At 34.9% G+C, this 17766-nt stretch overlaps 1 protein-coding gene across 2 annotated transcripts; it reads left to right on the top strand.

Moving 5' to 3' along the window:
- The first annotated feature begins 1055 nt into the window (after nucleotides 1–1055).
- On the top strand, nucleotides 1056–13679 carry MYL1 (myosin light chain 1). 2 transcript variants are annotated; one of them, XM_053698782.1, is made up of 7 exons: nucleotides 1056–1315; nucleotides 7660–7687; nucleotides 10133–10276; nucleotides 11005–11178; nucleotides 11334–11411; nucleotides 12955–12995; nucleotides 13199–13679. In XM_053698782.1, the coding sequence occupies exons 1-6, from the start codon at nucleotides 1199–1201 to the stop codon at nucleotides 12981–12983; spliced, it is 570 nt and encodes a 189-aa protein (XP_053554757.1). In that variant the 5' UTR covers nucleotides 1056–1198; the 3' UTR covers nucleotides 12984–12995; nucleotides 13199–13679. The 2 variants fall into 2 exon arrangements, with proteins under 2 accessions (XP_053554757.1, XP_053554758.1); XM_053698783.1 differs by lacking the exons at nucleotides 1056–1315; nucleotides 7660–7687 and adding exons at nucleotides 6602–6731; nucleotides 7330–7354.
- Nucleotides 13680–17766: the final 4087 nt, after the last annotated feature.

Genomic DNA, 17766 nt, shown 5'->3' with positions numbered 1-17766 from the left:
AGCAGGGATTTGCTAACGTATTTATAATTACAGGCAGCACAAACACACATACATATACTGGGTAAAGAATAAACTTACCTCCCATGCTAAAGGGTACTTACAGAGAGGAATATATCTACCTCTAACAGTAGAATAGCCAATCATAAAGGTAGCATAGGGAAGCCATATGTTTTAATTAGTTTGTGTTAATTGCATATTAATAAACAGCTACAAAAGATATTAGCCTTTAACTCAGAAACACACAGTAAGATCATTCTATAAAATAAAAATCCAAACAAACAAAATGTGAGACATACAAACATACATACAGAATTATTATATATATATATATTGAGTGAGGGAGAGGGGCATTGTGCATTAAAGCATGCTCTGCTGCGAGTGAACAGAGAAATATTAGCTCCTTGTCCACATGTAATTAATATACAAATGCAGGAGTCAGATAGGATGGGGCATGTGCGTACAGTACATTCTCTCTGAAACAGGAGGAGGTGACAAGGACGCCTTGCCATATACGTCTGCTTTTATTTTTAAACCTCCTGCTACTCTCTGCTTGTTCAACACTTTTCTGCAAATGAAAAAGAAGAGAATTGGGGGAGGGCAAAAGAAGACTATGTGATATGGTGGGAGGGGGATCTTCAATAAAACTTATGTTGTATTCAACCTATTTACGTCTGATATTGCTATTTGAAATTATACCCCGCTGAGAATATTTGGGGCATGCGGGGGGGAGGGGGGGTACAAGGTATGATTTACTGCATTGGTAGAATTCAAATTCCACAAAGGAAAAAAAAGGCTCAGAATGTTCCCACCTACAATAAAATGTCAACAAGCGCTCTTGAGTCTGTTTTATCATTAGCATTTGTCCTTTACACTTATCCCAAAAAATCCAGAGGTTAAAAAAAAAAAACTTAAGTCCCATGGATTGATGTAGCCCTGACCCTTATATTCCATTTATAGTCGTAGCCCTTATGACATCCTCCTGCCTGGGGAACTGTCCAATCCAGCAGCATGTGTGGAGATTGTGTTAGGTACTAAGGAAATATAAATATGCCCTTATAGTGAAATACACACTGGGTCACACTTCCAAGCTCTGAGCTGAGGATCGAACTGAACTTGCCTCCTCCCTCAAGATACACTTGCAAAAGGCTGGTCTTTTGGATTCTTTTTTATTTGTACCAAAAACAAATCTCTCAGCACAATGGCACCTAAAAAAGATGTGAAGAAACCCGCTGCTGCTGCCCCAGCACCTGCTCCAGCACCTGCCCCAGAACCAGTAAAACCCAAAGAACCTGCTTTTGATCTGTCCAGTGTCAAGGTAAAGGGGTCTGCAATGAGATATGCTTTGTATGGTCACTGGAAACCAGGGCAAACTCAAGACTGGTGTACCCCATTATACCCTTCTAGAACATACTTTATCATGATTATTTAGCACCCATAAACACACAAACCAAACCAGGGATTTTTCTTCAGGGTTGAAACTATATTTGGGATTTATGATTGTGTGAATGTTTGCTGAGCATCACCCAACTTGCCTTTGGGAATAATAACGTAGTTTACTGAGGCAATCTGTGTGATTTAAACATCAAAGCAAACATGTTGGTCAGCAAACTGGAAGATTTTAGATATTTTTATTTAGGTGGGGAATAATGTATTAAGACATCTTACTTACACCTCCCCATCTGCTACAGTACATGTAATGTAACTGGCTATAATATTGTTCTATGGACTGGCTTCTGCCCATATATTACACTCAGGTCACACTGTACAGAGGTCCCTGTATTTCCAGTGCCTGCCTTTCATCTCTCTATTGCAAGTGATTGCTGTGAATTACTTGGTGTTCCCTGCTTGCTCCTGGCTGTACTAATGTGAGGTGGCAGTGACAGGTGGTTAGAGAGTTGCACCCAGACTAACCCGCCTCTATGGCAAGCTGATTGGTCTATAAATGAAGCTCAGTAAAAATCACTAGGACTTTTGCCTCATATGGGAAATTAAAGGGTGGTCTCTGTATTTTGACAGATATCTTTATGGCTTTTGCAAAGCAGAACTTTACTTGTTTTATAGACTCAAATGAAATCATTTCCAAAAGTGCTTTTTTTTATTAACACACTCTGATATTATAACAAGTTGTAGTTCCTATATATTTAACTAATTGTCTAATAAGTTGATTGTCATGTAGTCAAAACACAATTAACTGCAAAAGACTGAAATGTGTTTTCTGATGATAATAATAATAAATTAGATTTATCATACTTTTATGTGCTTAAAAATGATATCTTATATTTAGGTGTGAGCAACTAATGTTACATTTTAAGTCAGTAAAACAATAGATATGTTTAAATGATATTTTAAGATTAACTATAAAATTGAGTTACATTAACTATCTCCTGTTAATGTTTTATTTATATATAGGATCAAAATGTCCACTTGTTCACTAGTCCTAGACTAGATAAAAAACATCAATGGGCAAGTAAGAAATTCGGTCTTTACTATGACAGTTTAATGAAAAAGGTCTATTGACTTGCATTATTTGCCACTAACATATTACTATTTGAAGGAATTTGTAGTTGTTATTGTCAGGAAACATAAAACCGAATTAATATTTCCAAATAATATATATTGTTTTATCTAACTGAATATAGAACTTTCTGCCCACAGCTTATATTAAGTAGCATAATTATCCCCCCTATGATTTTTTATAATTGTTAATGCTCACATGCCAACTAGCAATTCTGAGGGTTAAAACATTTAACCTTTGTCTTAATGAATTGTTTTGCTCCTGCGAGACACTAAAGGGCAGTAAGTGATAATACACACGGGTATATACAATGTAATATGAGAGCTTATAATGAGAGCGGCTCAGAGTTATAAAACAAAGGGCTCAGTTTAAAGGGAATACAGCATATTTTATTCTACCCCCCCCCCCCACCCCCCATAGAGAAACATGGGTATGGGCTTTAGACCTTCCTAATAAAGCCAAATAATATTAAGGTGTGTGTTTTTATAAAAAAACTATAATAGGAAATGATGGAGGAGGAGACTGGAATTTTTAAATAGATTCTGTGATGTAACATGCTTAGAAATACTTTTTTAAGGGGTAGTGTATATATAGAACAAGCTACCAGCAGCAGTGGTATCAGTTAATAAAACTAAGTCATTTAAACCACAGGAGAGCGGTGCATGTAGTGTTTTTAACTAAATAGTATTTAAAATAGAAGCGAACAAGTAGGGTAGAATCTAAACTGTAGAATCTTTATGATCAAACTTACCGATAAGTTGTTGCAGCCCTAAATCTTTCCAAATTGATTTTTTTCCAACTAATGTTATGATTTTTAGAAACCAAATAAGTAGTTTTTTAAACAATGATGTAACAAGATAAATCATTTAAACATATAAACAGATGAATGTTCCTTTATTCACACAAGTGCCTCGCATGTTGCTAATGAGGAAATATAGAAGAGAACTGTGAAGTCCAAAAAACCTCTCTGTACAGCCCAGTATCCAACAACCATAGAATGTTTTGTTCATCTAAACATAAGCACTTGCCTTTTATTCACACAATTTATTGTGTGTTGTTAGTGGGAAGATGTAGAATAGTATTGTGGGGTCAAGCTGGGCTAGATAGACCTAGACCATTGTTTCTTCACTGCGGTCCTTAAGTACCCCCAACAAGCCAGATTTTCATTATAGTTGAACCAGTGCACAGGTGAAATAATCAGCTGATGGGCGAGAGCAGGTTAGTAACTATGGAGTTGCTGATTACTTCACCTGTGCACTGGTTTAGCTATAATGAAAACCTGGCCTGTTGGGGGTACTTGAAGACGCTTGAGAAACACTAACTTAGACCAGGTGGATAACATAGAAAGTTTTCTGCAATTTAATGTACAATGGTCGCCACCTGCTGGCTATCCCTTGTACTACCCAGACTAAAGATTTTGCCAGTGACAGAAAATTTAACAAATAACATTATGGTTAATTACTATAACTTTGTAAAAATGATATATGATTACAATTACAACATACTAAATATTATAGTTAACCCACTCATATGGTCTAAATATGTTATTTAGGATTAAATTATACAAATATTTGCAAAAACCTACCTGAGCTGTAGATGTTTTTTAAAAACAATATGTAATACAATCATGAGCAAGACACCATTCCTAAAAATTCCAAGAGATAATAATCTTAGATGGTGGATTAATGCTATATGGCAATATGCAGAGGGTGATACACAGTTTATGAAAACATTTTACTTTCCAGTAGACAACAAAATGATTTTAAATTCTTAAACATGAAAAAGCAACGTTATAAGTACTATGCATGCCCATTTTGTTATTTTCACCTCCTGCTATCTCATATGTCATGTTTGGGCTGTAAAACTATTAACATTAATGTTACAGAAAAATCTCCCAAAAATTTTAACATCTTCACAAAATCATTACTCATTAAAAATTGAATGATGCACAAACTCAGTAAATCACAATATATTTGCTTGCGTGCGTGTATATATTCTACACAAATGTTTTAATGTATTTATCTTTGCATGAGCATGTTTTGAGTGAGCACTGAGCATGCCATGGACTTTTTGTTTCTGACCTGTTTCCTTGCCAGACAAACCTCATTGATGGAACCTGCAAGCGGAATCATAAAAGAGGTATCAAACATGTAAATTAATGGAGAAATACATTGACAGAACTTGCCAAAAAAATAGGAAAGCTGATACATTTTGATCATTGGAGGTGATATAATAATTATACATATATATATATATATATATATATATATATATATATATATATATATATATATATATATATATATATATATATATATATATATATATATATATATATATATATATATTGTGTACGGTATATGCAAATGTTTATATATATATATATATATACACACACACACACACAGAGATATTTCAACAACATTGCATTTTTTTAAATAATTCACTGACAGACACAGAGTTATACACATACAAACGCACACTAGCGCGCATGCGCACACGACACACAGCTATCTAGTGCTGTAATATTCATAAACCCCCCAAACACTGATTTCTTGAACAATACTTCCTCAAACACAATACTAAGTGCTGAAAGCCAACATAACTTAAAAGTAGCTAGACAAATATAAGAAAGATTCAGAGCTACCCCTAAACTGTAAGCTCAATGGGCAGTCTATTATACCCCCTTAGAGTGCAAGCTCTTTGGGCAAATTTCCCATTATATACCTGTATAATATTTCTAAAATAACTGTTTTATTCTTACAAATAAAGCCACAAAATGTGCAGACCCCATCCAAACCTCTTGCCCTAGGCAAGTGCCTTGTTTGCCTATGCCAAAATACACCCCTGTTTATAGACCTTTCAGAAAATATAATTCTAATAAAATGGAAGATTTAAAAGATCAGAGGTGAATAGGTTGAGAAATTGAAACAAGAATTATGGTCTAAATATAGGTGGTGTCTACAGCTATAACTCACACATTCCAGCAATTAGAGAATAAATCTTTTAAGACCAGTGAATTCTGAAAGCAATTTAACATGGCCAGTAGGTGGCAGTTGTATCCTCACTGGACAAACTTTAGGATCATTTTGCACTACTGGCAAATGGCAATGGCTCAGCATTCTAATGCAGGGTGAAGGAAAATCAAAACTTCCTTCCATTTCACAATTGTAATGTAGCAGCCCTCAGTTGCTGATGTCACCCATTGGGAGTGAAATGTCCCTGATTGCTTAGGGAGCCTTTCTTTGAGAATAAACGGGCTATAAGTAGAGTATCATAGCGATTTCAAAAATATGCTCAGTATCCCAAGTGAAAAAAGGGGGGTTGAATGTACTGATTCAGATAACACTGTTTAGTGCAGCAGTCTGAAATGACTATAGAAACAGCAAAAAGTCTTAATAAAGATGGAGTTTTGTAAATAGAGTATATCTTTTGGGATACAAAATGTTTGGGTTATAAAATTTTACTTATCCAAATACTTTAGACTTTGGCTAAGACTCAAAAATATAGTGGAAAGGTTCTCTCAAATTCTCATGCTACTCTACACAGCTTATTCACTAAAGAGAGAAGTAACTTCCCAGACCTCAGTGAATCTGGCCCATCACACAACATGGACATTGTAGGAATTAGATTGTTTTATATTTAGTAAATTTAGGGGGTTCTTATGACAGTCATTTTGTATCTTAAGACAAATCATTTGAATTCACGTCTAACTATAACATTACAGATATGATTTGCTTTGAAGCACAATAGTTTGTATTTTGCAGTCATGTCCCTTAAACCCAGTACAAATTAAACATATGTAGTCTGTAAACACAGTTCGTTCATTGGTATCAGAAACGTAAAACTGACACAGAATACACAAGAAGTTTTCCCTCGAAAAGACAGTTCCAGAAAGAGACAGATCGAACTATTTTGAGAAAAAGTGCTGACAGGTTTTAAACTCATTAAAGAGCGACAGCCCCTCAACTTACCAAAAATAGCTCTCCAAATTAGTGACTCTGGAGAGAGATCCCTCCTTTCTCTTTGCCCTAAGAAAGCCACAAATCCAGCAGGGGGTGGGGTCACACTTGTGACACCTGATGTGGGCAGTCCTGTCACTGCCCTCGGATAGATAAGAGGAGCAGGCCAGAGCTAAGAGGACCACAAGCTCCAGTCACCCTCCTCAGGACAACTTCTCAGCTCTCCGCTCCTCTCCCATCTCAGGCTCAACATGGTGGGTGTCATAGGCTTAACTGCGGCATGGAACTTACTTCTTAGTGCACAAGACACATTTAAAAAAGTATAGGACCAGTGATAGTGTGAAGGCTCAATCCTATAGAGTTGTGTATGCGAATAATTCTAATCTAACTATACACAGCTCAATGTCATTTTCTACCAGGAACATTATAACATACCTGGTCATGTATATTCCAGATCTGTGATTTTTTTTTAAATATACTTGGTAGATGTTTTACAGCGCTTGTGCAGGGGGGGGGGTACATTATGGTGTAGACTTCAAGTCATCTGGTAATACAACAGTATATGGATTAATATAGAAATATACTTTTGTTGATAAACACTATAGTATGTAAAAATTAGCATGGCCCCCTTACACACACATACTTATTTGGTTACATTAAAGCCCAGGGATTATATTTGTATACTATGTTTTAATTAGTTCAGTTTAAACTTTAGTCATTTTGGATAAAACATATTATAAATCCAAACTGCACACAGTGCAGTCATTTAGCATATCATACTGATTAAAATGTATTGTGCTCTGTCAATGTATTCTCCAACTATACTAGTTTTTCTTTTTCTCTCCCTTGCAGTCTTTCTCTGCAGATGAGGTTGCTGGTAAGTGTAATGGGTTTATAGTCAGCTAAAGATGAAGCAATGCCATAATAAATTTGGATTTTAATCCAGAAGGGAAATGATGTTGGTCTTTAACAACAAAGGATCTCAGTCTCATCCAGACTATAATACTGCAACATCCAGGCACTTTCTTCATTGCTGGCTTTCTCTGGTTCACAACACTCTGTATAAGTTCCAAGTGTGCATGATTTTTTGGGCTTATCATCAGAGCAAGCTGTGAACCAGAAAATCCAACATGCTTCAAATGGTAGTAAATGTATTTTTTGTGGCTGATTCTGTTTCAACAGATCGAGTTCTCTCAAGATCAACAGGATGGTAAGTTGAGATCAGGACTGACAGAGCAAATTTTCAATTTTAAAGAAAATTGAAATAAAAAAAAATGTATTAGCCTATTTTGCGTTCATAAAAGGTTGCTGCCCACTGCTATTTAATATATATAATAGGATTGCAAAGGGGTTTTTAAGAGATACCTTCAATCCAATTACATATTTATTAAATCCCTTTTAAAATTATTATATTAAAAATGTATACTGTAGGGTATCTTCAGAGATGTATGTGGTGGAATTGTGACTCAACCATAATACAATTGCTCATTCATAATCTGGGCATTTAATTCAGTGAAGTTTTGCTTTGAAGTGTTTATTTAATTGAAGAAAAAACAAAATATATTAAAGGGACATTAAACCCCAAATTTTTCTTTCATGATTAAGACGGAGCATACAATTTTAAACAACTTTCCATTTTACTTCTATTATTTAATTGGCTTCCTTCTCTTGTTATCCTTTGCTGAAAGGTTTATCTTGGCAAGCTCAGGGGCAGCAGAGAACCTAGGTTCTAGCTGTTGGTTGGTTGCTGCATATATATATATCGATTGTGATTGACTCACCCATGTGTTCAGTTAGAAACCATTAGTGCATTGCTGCTCCTTCAACAAATGATACCAAGAGAATGAAATAAATTAGAAAGTTGTTTAAAATTGTATTCTCTATCTGAATCATGAAAGAAAAAAAATGGGGTTTCATGTCCCTTTAAGACACAATGGGTGTTGTCTCTAAAGATAAATAACTAAAATAAATAACCAAGTTGTATCTTTTATTTATTTTTGTAACAGCTTAATGTAACATTAATATTACATAAATACAAGTATTTCCAGCAGAACAGTGAATCTATTTACATTCACTTAAGACTGCTGATTTTTATTTTATAAGAGCTAACACACTGAGTTTATTCATTTTTGGTGAGGACTGTGTTTTTGTTGTGTTTTTAGTCATTGCAATGCAGTGTGCTACTTTTATTAAAATGTATCTGTATTAAGAAAATAATGTAAATTCTGTGCAGTTATGTGGGGTCTATGCACCAGTAGGTTCTACAGAGTAAAATGGAATTGGACATGTGTCTTTCAGTATTTTCTGTCTGTAAAAGCAACTTTTGCAAGGACCCACATCATTTTGCAAGAAAATGGCAAAAGTAATGTACAGGTTAAATCTTTCTGAAGGGACCTCAGAGTCCTGAACTCTTGCAATTGTATCCACTATTAGATATTAAAGGTATCACCTGTACATCCCTTTTATTATTTTCTGACAGAATGAGTTTTACTTTCTTTGATAATAAAAATAGATCGTTAGTTTGGGGATCAAAACTGGTAGCAGTGATTTCATTTGTATTGTAATCTTTGCATTGAACTGTTTCCCTCAGGGATTTACTAATATATCTAAAGATAGCTGTCATCAATGTAAACAATAATGTTCTGTTGTGGTCTACAGCAGTCTATCAAGCCTTTATGTTGGGTAAATTGCAAATGATAATTATGCCTCATGCTGCATATATTGAGGGTGGAAGAATGAAGGTATGGAGATAATGAACACAGATTTGCAGTAATGATTAGATCAATGTGAAAACAAAGGTGTCAGGTGCAACACTTTGCAGTATCATTCTGTATTTGTGAAACTAAATGCTGACACTGTAAAGTCTTGGTTAGTGACAGGTGTGTATGTAAAGCATGTTAATTGCTAGGCTCTCTGGCAGTGTAAGGGTTACAGGACTTAGAGCATGTGTGCTATTAGTAATAGGGGGAGTTCTATTACTGGAGCTGTGACCCCAATGTGACATTAGCAGCATTTTGTAGTGTGCTTGTAAAACCATCTTTGGCTTGAATTGCCAACCTTGTGCTGCTACTCAAAATAACTAAGTTTCAAGTGTCTCTGCTTAAAAGTAACGGAACATGCACACAATCTACCATGCACTGCTAGATAGAATCCTACAATGTATAATGAAGTGATATTGTACAAAAGCAGGTTTCTGCATACAAAACTAATGAACTTCACTAAATTGTTATTTACTAAATCATTTTACCCACACATCTTATTGATGACTTGTGATTTTCTGATATATTCTTTGGACGTTTCTCAGTAGGAAGACACTTGATAGCAGCATCTATCTATTGCAAATAGCAAAGCTAGCACAAAATATATTTAAAAAAAATTAATAATAAAAAATTCAGTGGTTAATGGTTAAAAGATTTAACCTTTCCAGTGCAGTCATAGCTTGCAATACAAAGGTTCTTGATACATTATCCAGATGTGGGACTGTGCAGTGAAGTACTTTTTTTGTATTGTAATGATAAGTTCAAGAATATTCAATGAATTTCACTAAGACTGGGTTATTCAAGCATTTGTAAAGGGAGCTTAGTATCCTTATGCTATTGTTATATTTAACTGCTAATTATATTTTTCTAATCTCTGATTTTCATTTTCTATTCAGACTTCAAAGAAGCTTTCCTGCTGTTCGACAGGTCAGGCGACAGCAAAATCTCATATGGTCAGGTTGCTGATGTGATGAGAGCTCTGGGCCAGAACCCCACAAATGCTGAGGTCAAGAAAGTCCTTGGTAACCCCACTCCTGAGGGTGAGTACAGATACAGTCATCTTATAAATAATGCTATGCACGCTAGTTATTACACACATGACATAAGCTCCTGTCTTGTCTTTGTATTATCCTTGTAGATGCATAAAACAACATATAGTTTAAGGAAGTAAAGGATTCAGACAGAGCATACAATTCTAAACACCTTTACAATTTACTTCTGGGAGCTACTAGCTCAAAACATCAATAGCCAAATAAGTAAAGCCACCAATCAGCATCTAGTTCCCAACACTGTTTTGCTGCTCCTGAGCAACAAACCATAACAAAATACTACGACAATTAAATAATAGAAGTAAACTGGAAAGTTTATTAAATTTGCATACTCTATGTGAATCACAAAATATGTATTTATTGTTTGTTCCTTTAAGTAATGAAATCAATTTCATAGTATGGCTTCAGCTATAAATAAACTATTATTAATCAACTGGTTTTTTTCTATTACCTTTTAAAATTGACTCTAAACTCAAGAAAATGAGCATATATCATCTTAAATATAATATGTGATCATATAAGACATAATCAGGAAATAATTGTTAAAACTTCAACGTAACAAAACTGAGTAAGTAGTAGCAAAGTGTATTATACCTGCTGAATACAGAGACAAATATTGAGTCACAATTACCCATCAACATATTTTATTAAGTATAGCAGTGTAATAAGCTAAATACTGGGCTTCTGTTTTCATAAAATATTTCCATTCCTTTATCCAGAGATGAACGCCAAGAAGATCGAGTTTGAGCAGTTCCTGCCCATGCTCCAGGCTGTTGCCAACAACAAGGACCAGGGTAGCTTTGAGGACTTCGTTGAGGGTCTGCGTGTCTTTGACAAGGAAGGCAATGGCACAGTTATGGGTGCTGAGCTTCGTCACGTACTGGCCACACTGGGTAAGTTCTTCCTACAGATTGCAACTAGATGTCATGATTGGGATAGACAAGGAAAAGTAGTTTTTTTGTTGTTCTTTTTTATACTGAGCATCAAGTATGCAGCATCTTTCTACAATTCTTAAACTGAATCTTGACAATTGTTACTGTTCTAACAGGTGAGAAGATGAGGGAGGAGGAGGTAGAAGCCCTCCTGGCAGGTCAGGAAGATTCCAATGGTTGCATCAACTACGAAGGTAAATATTCTATCTATATGTAACCTCCTGAAACTCAATATAGCTTTTTTTTATTAATATGAATGTAAACCCTATTGGAGTATAAAAAGATACTAATGTTATGGCTAGAAACTAGATACCTAAACATTATTCACTTTTGATCTCATTCTTTGATTATAATTAGTCACTAATTTCATTTCAGATTTAAATTTTCCATGTTTTTGTTTTTATAAGGGAAACAAAGTGGAATAGTTTTGTTGAAAATCAGTAAACAGCATTAAAGGGACAGTTCACCCAAAAACTTTCTCCCCTTTAAATTATTCCCGATGATCCTTTTTACCTGCTATAGTGTATTAAATTGGTTGCAATTAGCTCCTTTACTCCTATTTCAGCATTTGAAATAGCTGATTTAGTTTGTGGTTTCCCAACCTATACTGAAAGTTTTGATACTTGAGTATATGCAATTGATAAGCCTAAGTAAACACAGCCAACAGAAGAAATGACACTCTCAGTGGGATGCAGGATAGTTAAGTAATAAAATGATAATGTTCCATTGTTCTCTCTATGTATTTAGCTTTGGTTATAAGATAAGGAAGCAATTGTCTGTGAACACAAAGTTATAACATAATGAGATCTGATATTACCTTAAGTTTAACCCCTTGTAATAGGCTGTGGTTTCAAAGCACAAAACCAGCTACTTCATATACACAAATAAACCCAAAAATGCAAGTTCTCAAATATTTTATACTCTGCAGTTGGTATAACAAGTCATTTAAAATACATTAATGGAAAAATAATTTTACAGTGTACTGTCCCTTTAAGGAATGTCTAGTATATGTGTAAATATACAAATGGACAAAAGAGAAACTGTGCTATTTATCTTTATTGTGCTGTCTAAAGAAATTTCATATTTTTTAATAATTGTATCCCAATACACTCATTTGTATAAGTTTTATGGAAGCCTATTTATAGAGATATATGGAAGTTGTCTGTATCAGCTAGTGGCCATCAACACTTATTTTGTGCACTTCCTACTAATTCCAGTTCATATTTAAAAGAACTTTAACCATTAAGTATATTTTATAAGCATAGTATTGAGGTTATTTCCCACCTACCTCTAACCATGAATGCCACCATGTTGAAATCTAGCTTTCACTGATTCCTGTACTGCCATGTTTGTATATGTGCAGCAACTCTCCTTCAGACACCTGCAGTGTAAGCTAAGTTCCAAAATGGCGGCATACATAACTAGAGGGGCTACATGAAATCTATTTAGTGTTTGATGCCCCTTTAAACAGCTTTTTATTTTTATTCAAAATAATATTTCAGTATGTTTAATTGCTGTTATTTTATATGTATTATTAAATATTTTTTTGCACAATGTCCCTTAAAAGCATTTAGATATATTGGAGAATGGACAGGCTAGATAGCGCTATCAATTCTTATGTACTATCAAACACCTCTTTATTTTTGTTTAATAAATTTGGGATTTGCTATATTTTTTAATTTCAATTAATCAATCAGTATAAAATATTTACAATGTGTTATGTATTTAATTTTTCAGCCTTTGTGAAACACATCATGTCCGTCTAAACATGTTTCAAGGTGTGTATAAATTTTATTTGTATAAGATTACATTTTAAATTAAATGCGTTCTCAGTTACATACATTTCATATTTCATATAGTCCTTAAAACAACAAGAAATTATAAAGTCTTAAAAGTATATTTAATGGCTTTTCTTCATTTTTTCTATGCATGTTTTTTTGTTTGTTTTTTAAAATCTCATTTTTGTTTTTCCTGCTTTCAGATCTGTCTACAAAGTGTCTCAGAAGAACTGGAGACATCCATACCGTGCCAAGACCAGCAACTGGTTTTTACCATCTATACGGAAATGTACTGTATAATACACACAATTTTTATTTTTATTTTCCATCAATGGAATTTTCCCATTTTCTTCCAAGGCTCCACCATTGTTTAAAGGATGATCTTACAGGACCTACTACATCGGCAAAGCCAGCGGAGAGATCAACACCTTTCAGGCAAATAATTTGCCTAGGAGCACTGTAAAAAAGTCACCACAATAAAACCCCTTTGCTTAGTTGGTGGTAATAATGTCTTTCTTTTATTTATTCAAAGTTCTGGGCCAGTGTATCGAAGAACACTGCACTTCTCACTACCAGAGACACCAGCAACCTAATGTGAATCTGGTCTCTTTGATAGTAAAGGGATTAATTTATTATACTTCTGTATTCCATGCTGTCAAAACAATAAAATGTTATTGAAAGAAACATCAATATGTTTTCATTTTTGGTAAGCGAATAGAAGTAGCTCAACTTATGTATGCCTTTGTCATTTGAGATAGACTATGCAGGGTACTAAGTTCCTGTCAGTCTGACTATTGCTATCACAGGTGTAAACCAAAATAATAATTTTTCAAAGAATAAAACCCTTAGTAGTGTTATATTTAGACTTCAGACTTCTTTCTTTTTAAACTTGTTAGGTTCCATTTTATTCAAAAGTAGTTTTTTTCACTTATCATTAAAATGTATTTATAACGTTGCATCAATTCAAATTGTACATACTAAAAGAGGCTTGTTTGTAAAATAAGAAAAGTGACATCAATATGTAAACAATGTATGATTTATGCCATTTTTCTGAACAAATTAATTCTGACAAAATGTCACTTCAATTTTACTAACAGATCAATAAATACTTCACATTTAAACCAACATCACTGATTTCAAATATGCACTTTTTAGGTAGGTCTAATAATAACTAAGGAGAAGTTACAGGCAAAGAAACAAAACAATAATAGGATATTGGTTTATCAGGATGAGAATATGAGAACATTTTTATATGGAATTGATCATTCAGAAAATAAAGATGTTACTGCTCATGTTAACATATCATGGTTTCATGATGCATTCCTTTAAAGGGACATAATACCCATATGTTAAATCACTTGTCAGTGATGCAACATAACTGTAAAAAGCAGACAAGAAAATATCACCTTAACATCTCTATGTAAAAAGAAAGATAGTTTACCTCACAACTGCTTCAGCTTACAAGAGTAAGTGTCATGTGAACAGTTTTACTTCCGCTACTGTCCGCTGCATGTTATTGGGGGGAAAAAAATAGCCAATCAACTTTATTAGTGCTGACGTCACACTTTACTTTATTGTGATCTCATAAGATTTTCACCAAAGTAAACTTCCTTAAAGGGCCATAATACCCAAATGTTGAAACACTTGAAAGTGATGCAGCATAACTGTAAAAAGCTGACTAGAAAATATCACCTGAACATCTCTATGTAAAAAAGAAAGATATTTACCTCATAAGTTCCTCAGTAGCCACATCCCATTATAAAGGACTTCTAAGCAGCAAATCAGTATGTCTGTCCTGAGACAGCTAAGGAGTTGAGCCTCATGCACTCTCATGTTATTTCCCAATTCAGTTTAAAGGAAGTTTACTATGAAATCTCATGAGATCACAGTAAAAGAGTTCATGAACTCAGCACTGCTGATGCTGATTGGCTGCAGTTCATTTCTTCATTTTTTTATTTTTTTTACCTGCAGCTGGGCAGCAGCTGAGTATAACTTTTTACACAGAACTTACTCTGCTGAGCTGAGGAAATTGTGAGGTAAAATATCTTCATTTTTTACATAGAGATGCTCAGGTGATGTTTTCCTGTCAGCTTTTTACAGCTATACTGCATCAGTTTCAAGTGATTTAGCATGTGAGTATTATGTCCCTTTAACCCTTTGGCTGCTAAGCCATTTCCCACTTGGGTGTTAATATTTTATTTTATATTTTTAATTTTTGAAATTTTTGAAAACATTTTTTTTAACTTTTTTATTTTTTTTTACAGACCCCCAAGACTTACAATGTTGGAAAGGTTAAACGATTACCTTTCCAACAATGGTTCTTGAGGGTCTGTAGCTGCTTAGATGCCTGAGATACAGGCTTCTAAGCAGCATGCCCCCTCCTCCTATACTTAACATTGTTAAGTATAAATAAAGTTGCACGGTGACGTCATCACGTAATTGCGCGTGACGTCACCGCGCATCACGTGAAACCCCAGCGATGCCTGTCACTTTACAGGCATGATCGCCGGGTTAGGAGCAGTAAGGAGCCCCCAGATCTCCCTCAAGGTGGGAGAGTGCTCATGACGGCTCTGAGCCGTCCTTAGCACCAGAGTGAGAAACTCTGTGACGGCTCAGTGCCGTCATTAGCACTCAAAGAGTTAAACTGAGGTGAGAAATAACATGACTGTGCATGACATGCCAGATGCACACTCCCCTGAGACTAGCATCCTGATTGGCTGCTTAATGTCCTTTTGCAACGGGATGGGGCTACTGAGGAAATTTTTAGCTAAAATATCTTCCTTTTTACATAGAGATGTTTAGGTGATATTTTCTAGTCAGTTTTTACAGATGTGCTGCATCACTTTCAAGTGATTCAACATCTGGGTATTATGTCCTTTTAAATTTAGTGGAAGTTTCAATATATTGATGCAATATATTTGTTCCGCACTGATTCCATATTATATAGATTTATTGGTAAAATTCCAGCTGTGTAACAGCTCTAGTTGACCTTTGGGAAACCTAGTGAAGTTAAAATTTCAAAATATATTATGTGATCTCAACAAATTAATGGCTAAAATTAATTGTGATGAAAAAGCCTTTTCTACTCACTGATTTGCTTTTAATAAGTACAACCCAGCACTTCTTTATTAACCTCGTGAGCAGGGCTGCCATATTGCTGCATCAAATAAAGACACATGAAAAATACTTTGGTTCTTTACATTCTTATAATGGATAATTTTTTTGTGACAATTATTATTTATAAGTACTCTCATTTAAAGGAACATGAAACCTACAATTGTTCTTTCATGATTCAGTTAGAGCATCATCAACTTTCCAATTTCCTCTACTATCACATTCGCTTTATTGTCTAGGTTAGCTTTGTTGAAAGAGCAGCAATGCACTTCTGGGAGCTAGCTGAACAAATTGGGCGAGCCAATGACAGGAGGCACATATGTGTAGCTACCAATCAGCAGCTAGCTCCCAGTTGTGTATTTCTTCTCCTGAGCCTACCAGGAATGCTTTTTAACAAAGAATACCAAAAGAAGGTGGCAAATTAGTTATTAGATGTAAATTGGCAAAACGTTTAAAACTGCATGCTCTATCCAAATCATTAAAGTTTAATTTTGAATTTACTGCCCCTTTTAAAGCAGCAGTATGACAGATGGGACTGCAATGTAGTGTATAGCTAAATGGTTACATTTCTATTTGACAGCCAGGGAATTACTCATATTGACTACAGTGTGTTTAGCTGTTAAGTCCTATGAGCTATGTGAGAAGGCTTATGGGATGAAAAGTAAGGTAATAACATAATATTACAAATAAGAGGATTGGCTGTTAACGACTGATAATTGGGGAACGTGATTTCTAGCATATGAGAATGACTTGAAAGTAATTCATTTTGTCACTGTGAAATTCTGTTAACTGAACAAATCGCAGTGAAATTAGTCAGAATGTCTCATAATGAGTAATATAGAACAATAAACGTGGCTTAGTATTAGATAACAAGTGATCGCTTGCTTTGTTCCATGCTCTGTGCATTCTCAACAGGGCAGCAAAACAATAGACATGAAACATACAAACACTTTGTATAAAGCACCGCTGACTGCTCTGAAAAGCAAAATAACAAAAAGGTGCCATGTCTAATAGATTTTTGTTTACAGATCATAACTTATAAGTCAGTCCTCTCTGCCAATATTTCTGTCTAAACAAAAGCAGAGTTATTCTCAGGATATTCTTATAAATATCTCTGCCATTTCTTGAATATGTTGATGTATCTCTGACAGTACCTCTGGGAGACTATGTCATGTATTTATCATTCTATTTATTAAAGGAACACTCAGAGGCGTAACTAGAATTCACAGGGCCCAGGTGCAAGAATCTAAGAAGCCCCCCCCCCATCCCTCCACCCCACCCCCCGAAAAAAAGTGAATTTGATACATATCTTTTATTTATTTATTTTCTTAACATTTAACACAGAAAAAAAAATGTGAATCAGATTACGTCCGCAAAAGGAGGTACCCTGTGCCCACAGTCTGTGAGATGGTCTGAGCCCCTATTACTGTATATAGTGACACTGTTTAACCCACCAATACTGTATATAGTGAGTGACACAGTCTATAATCTGCCGGTGAGATGGCTGGCCTGACCCTACCTGCCCCAGTACTTTATAAAGTGACCACAGTAGTCTGTGACATGGTCCAGCCCCCTGTACTGTATATAGTGGTACTGTATAGTGACACTGTTTACCCCCGCCCCCCCCCCCCTTGCTGTAGTAACAAGGTCTGTAATT

The sequence above is a fragment of the Bombina bombina genome, chromosome 1 (assembly GCF_027579735.1).
Source record: "Bombina bombina isolate aBomBom1 chromosome 1, aBomBom1.pri, whole genome shotgun sequence".
NCBI classification, from domain to species: domain Eukaryota; kingdom Metazoa; phylum Chordata; class Amphibia; order Anura; family Bombinatoridae; genus Bombina; species Bombina bombina.
The sequence above is the reverse complement of the archived record's forward strand: the minus strand, read 5'-3'. Positions and strand labels throughout refer to the sequence as shown.

What these genes read in the sequence shown, in the direction of transcription:
- MYL1 (XM_053698782.1), top strand. Translation starts at nt 1,199, where the DNA reads ATGGCACCTAAAAAAGATGTGAAGAAACCCGCTGCTGCTGCCCCAGCA. An exon ending in TGGTAACCCCACTCCTGAGG is followed by an intron (nt 10,277 to 11,004) that starts GTGAGTACAGAT and finishes TCCTTTATCCAG; the next exon opens with AGATGAACGCCAAGAAGATC. An exon ending in TGGTTGCATCAACTACGAAG is followed by an intron (nt 11,412 to 12,954) that starts GTAAATATTCTA and finishes TTAATTTTTCAG; the next exon opens with CCTTTGTGAAACACATCATG.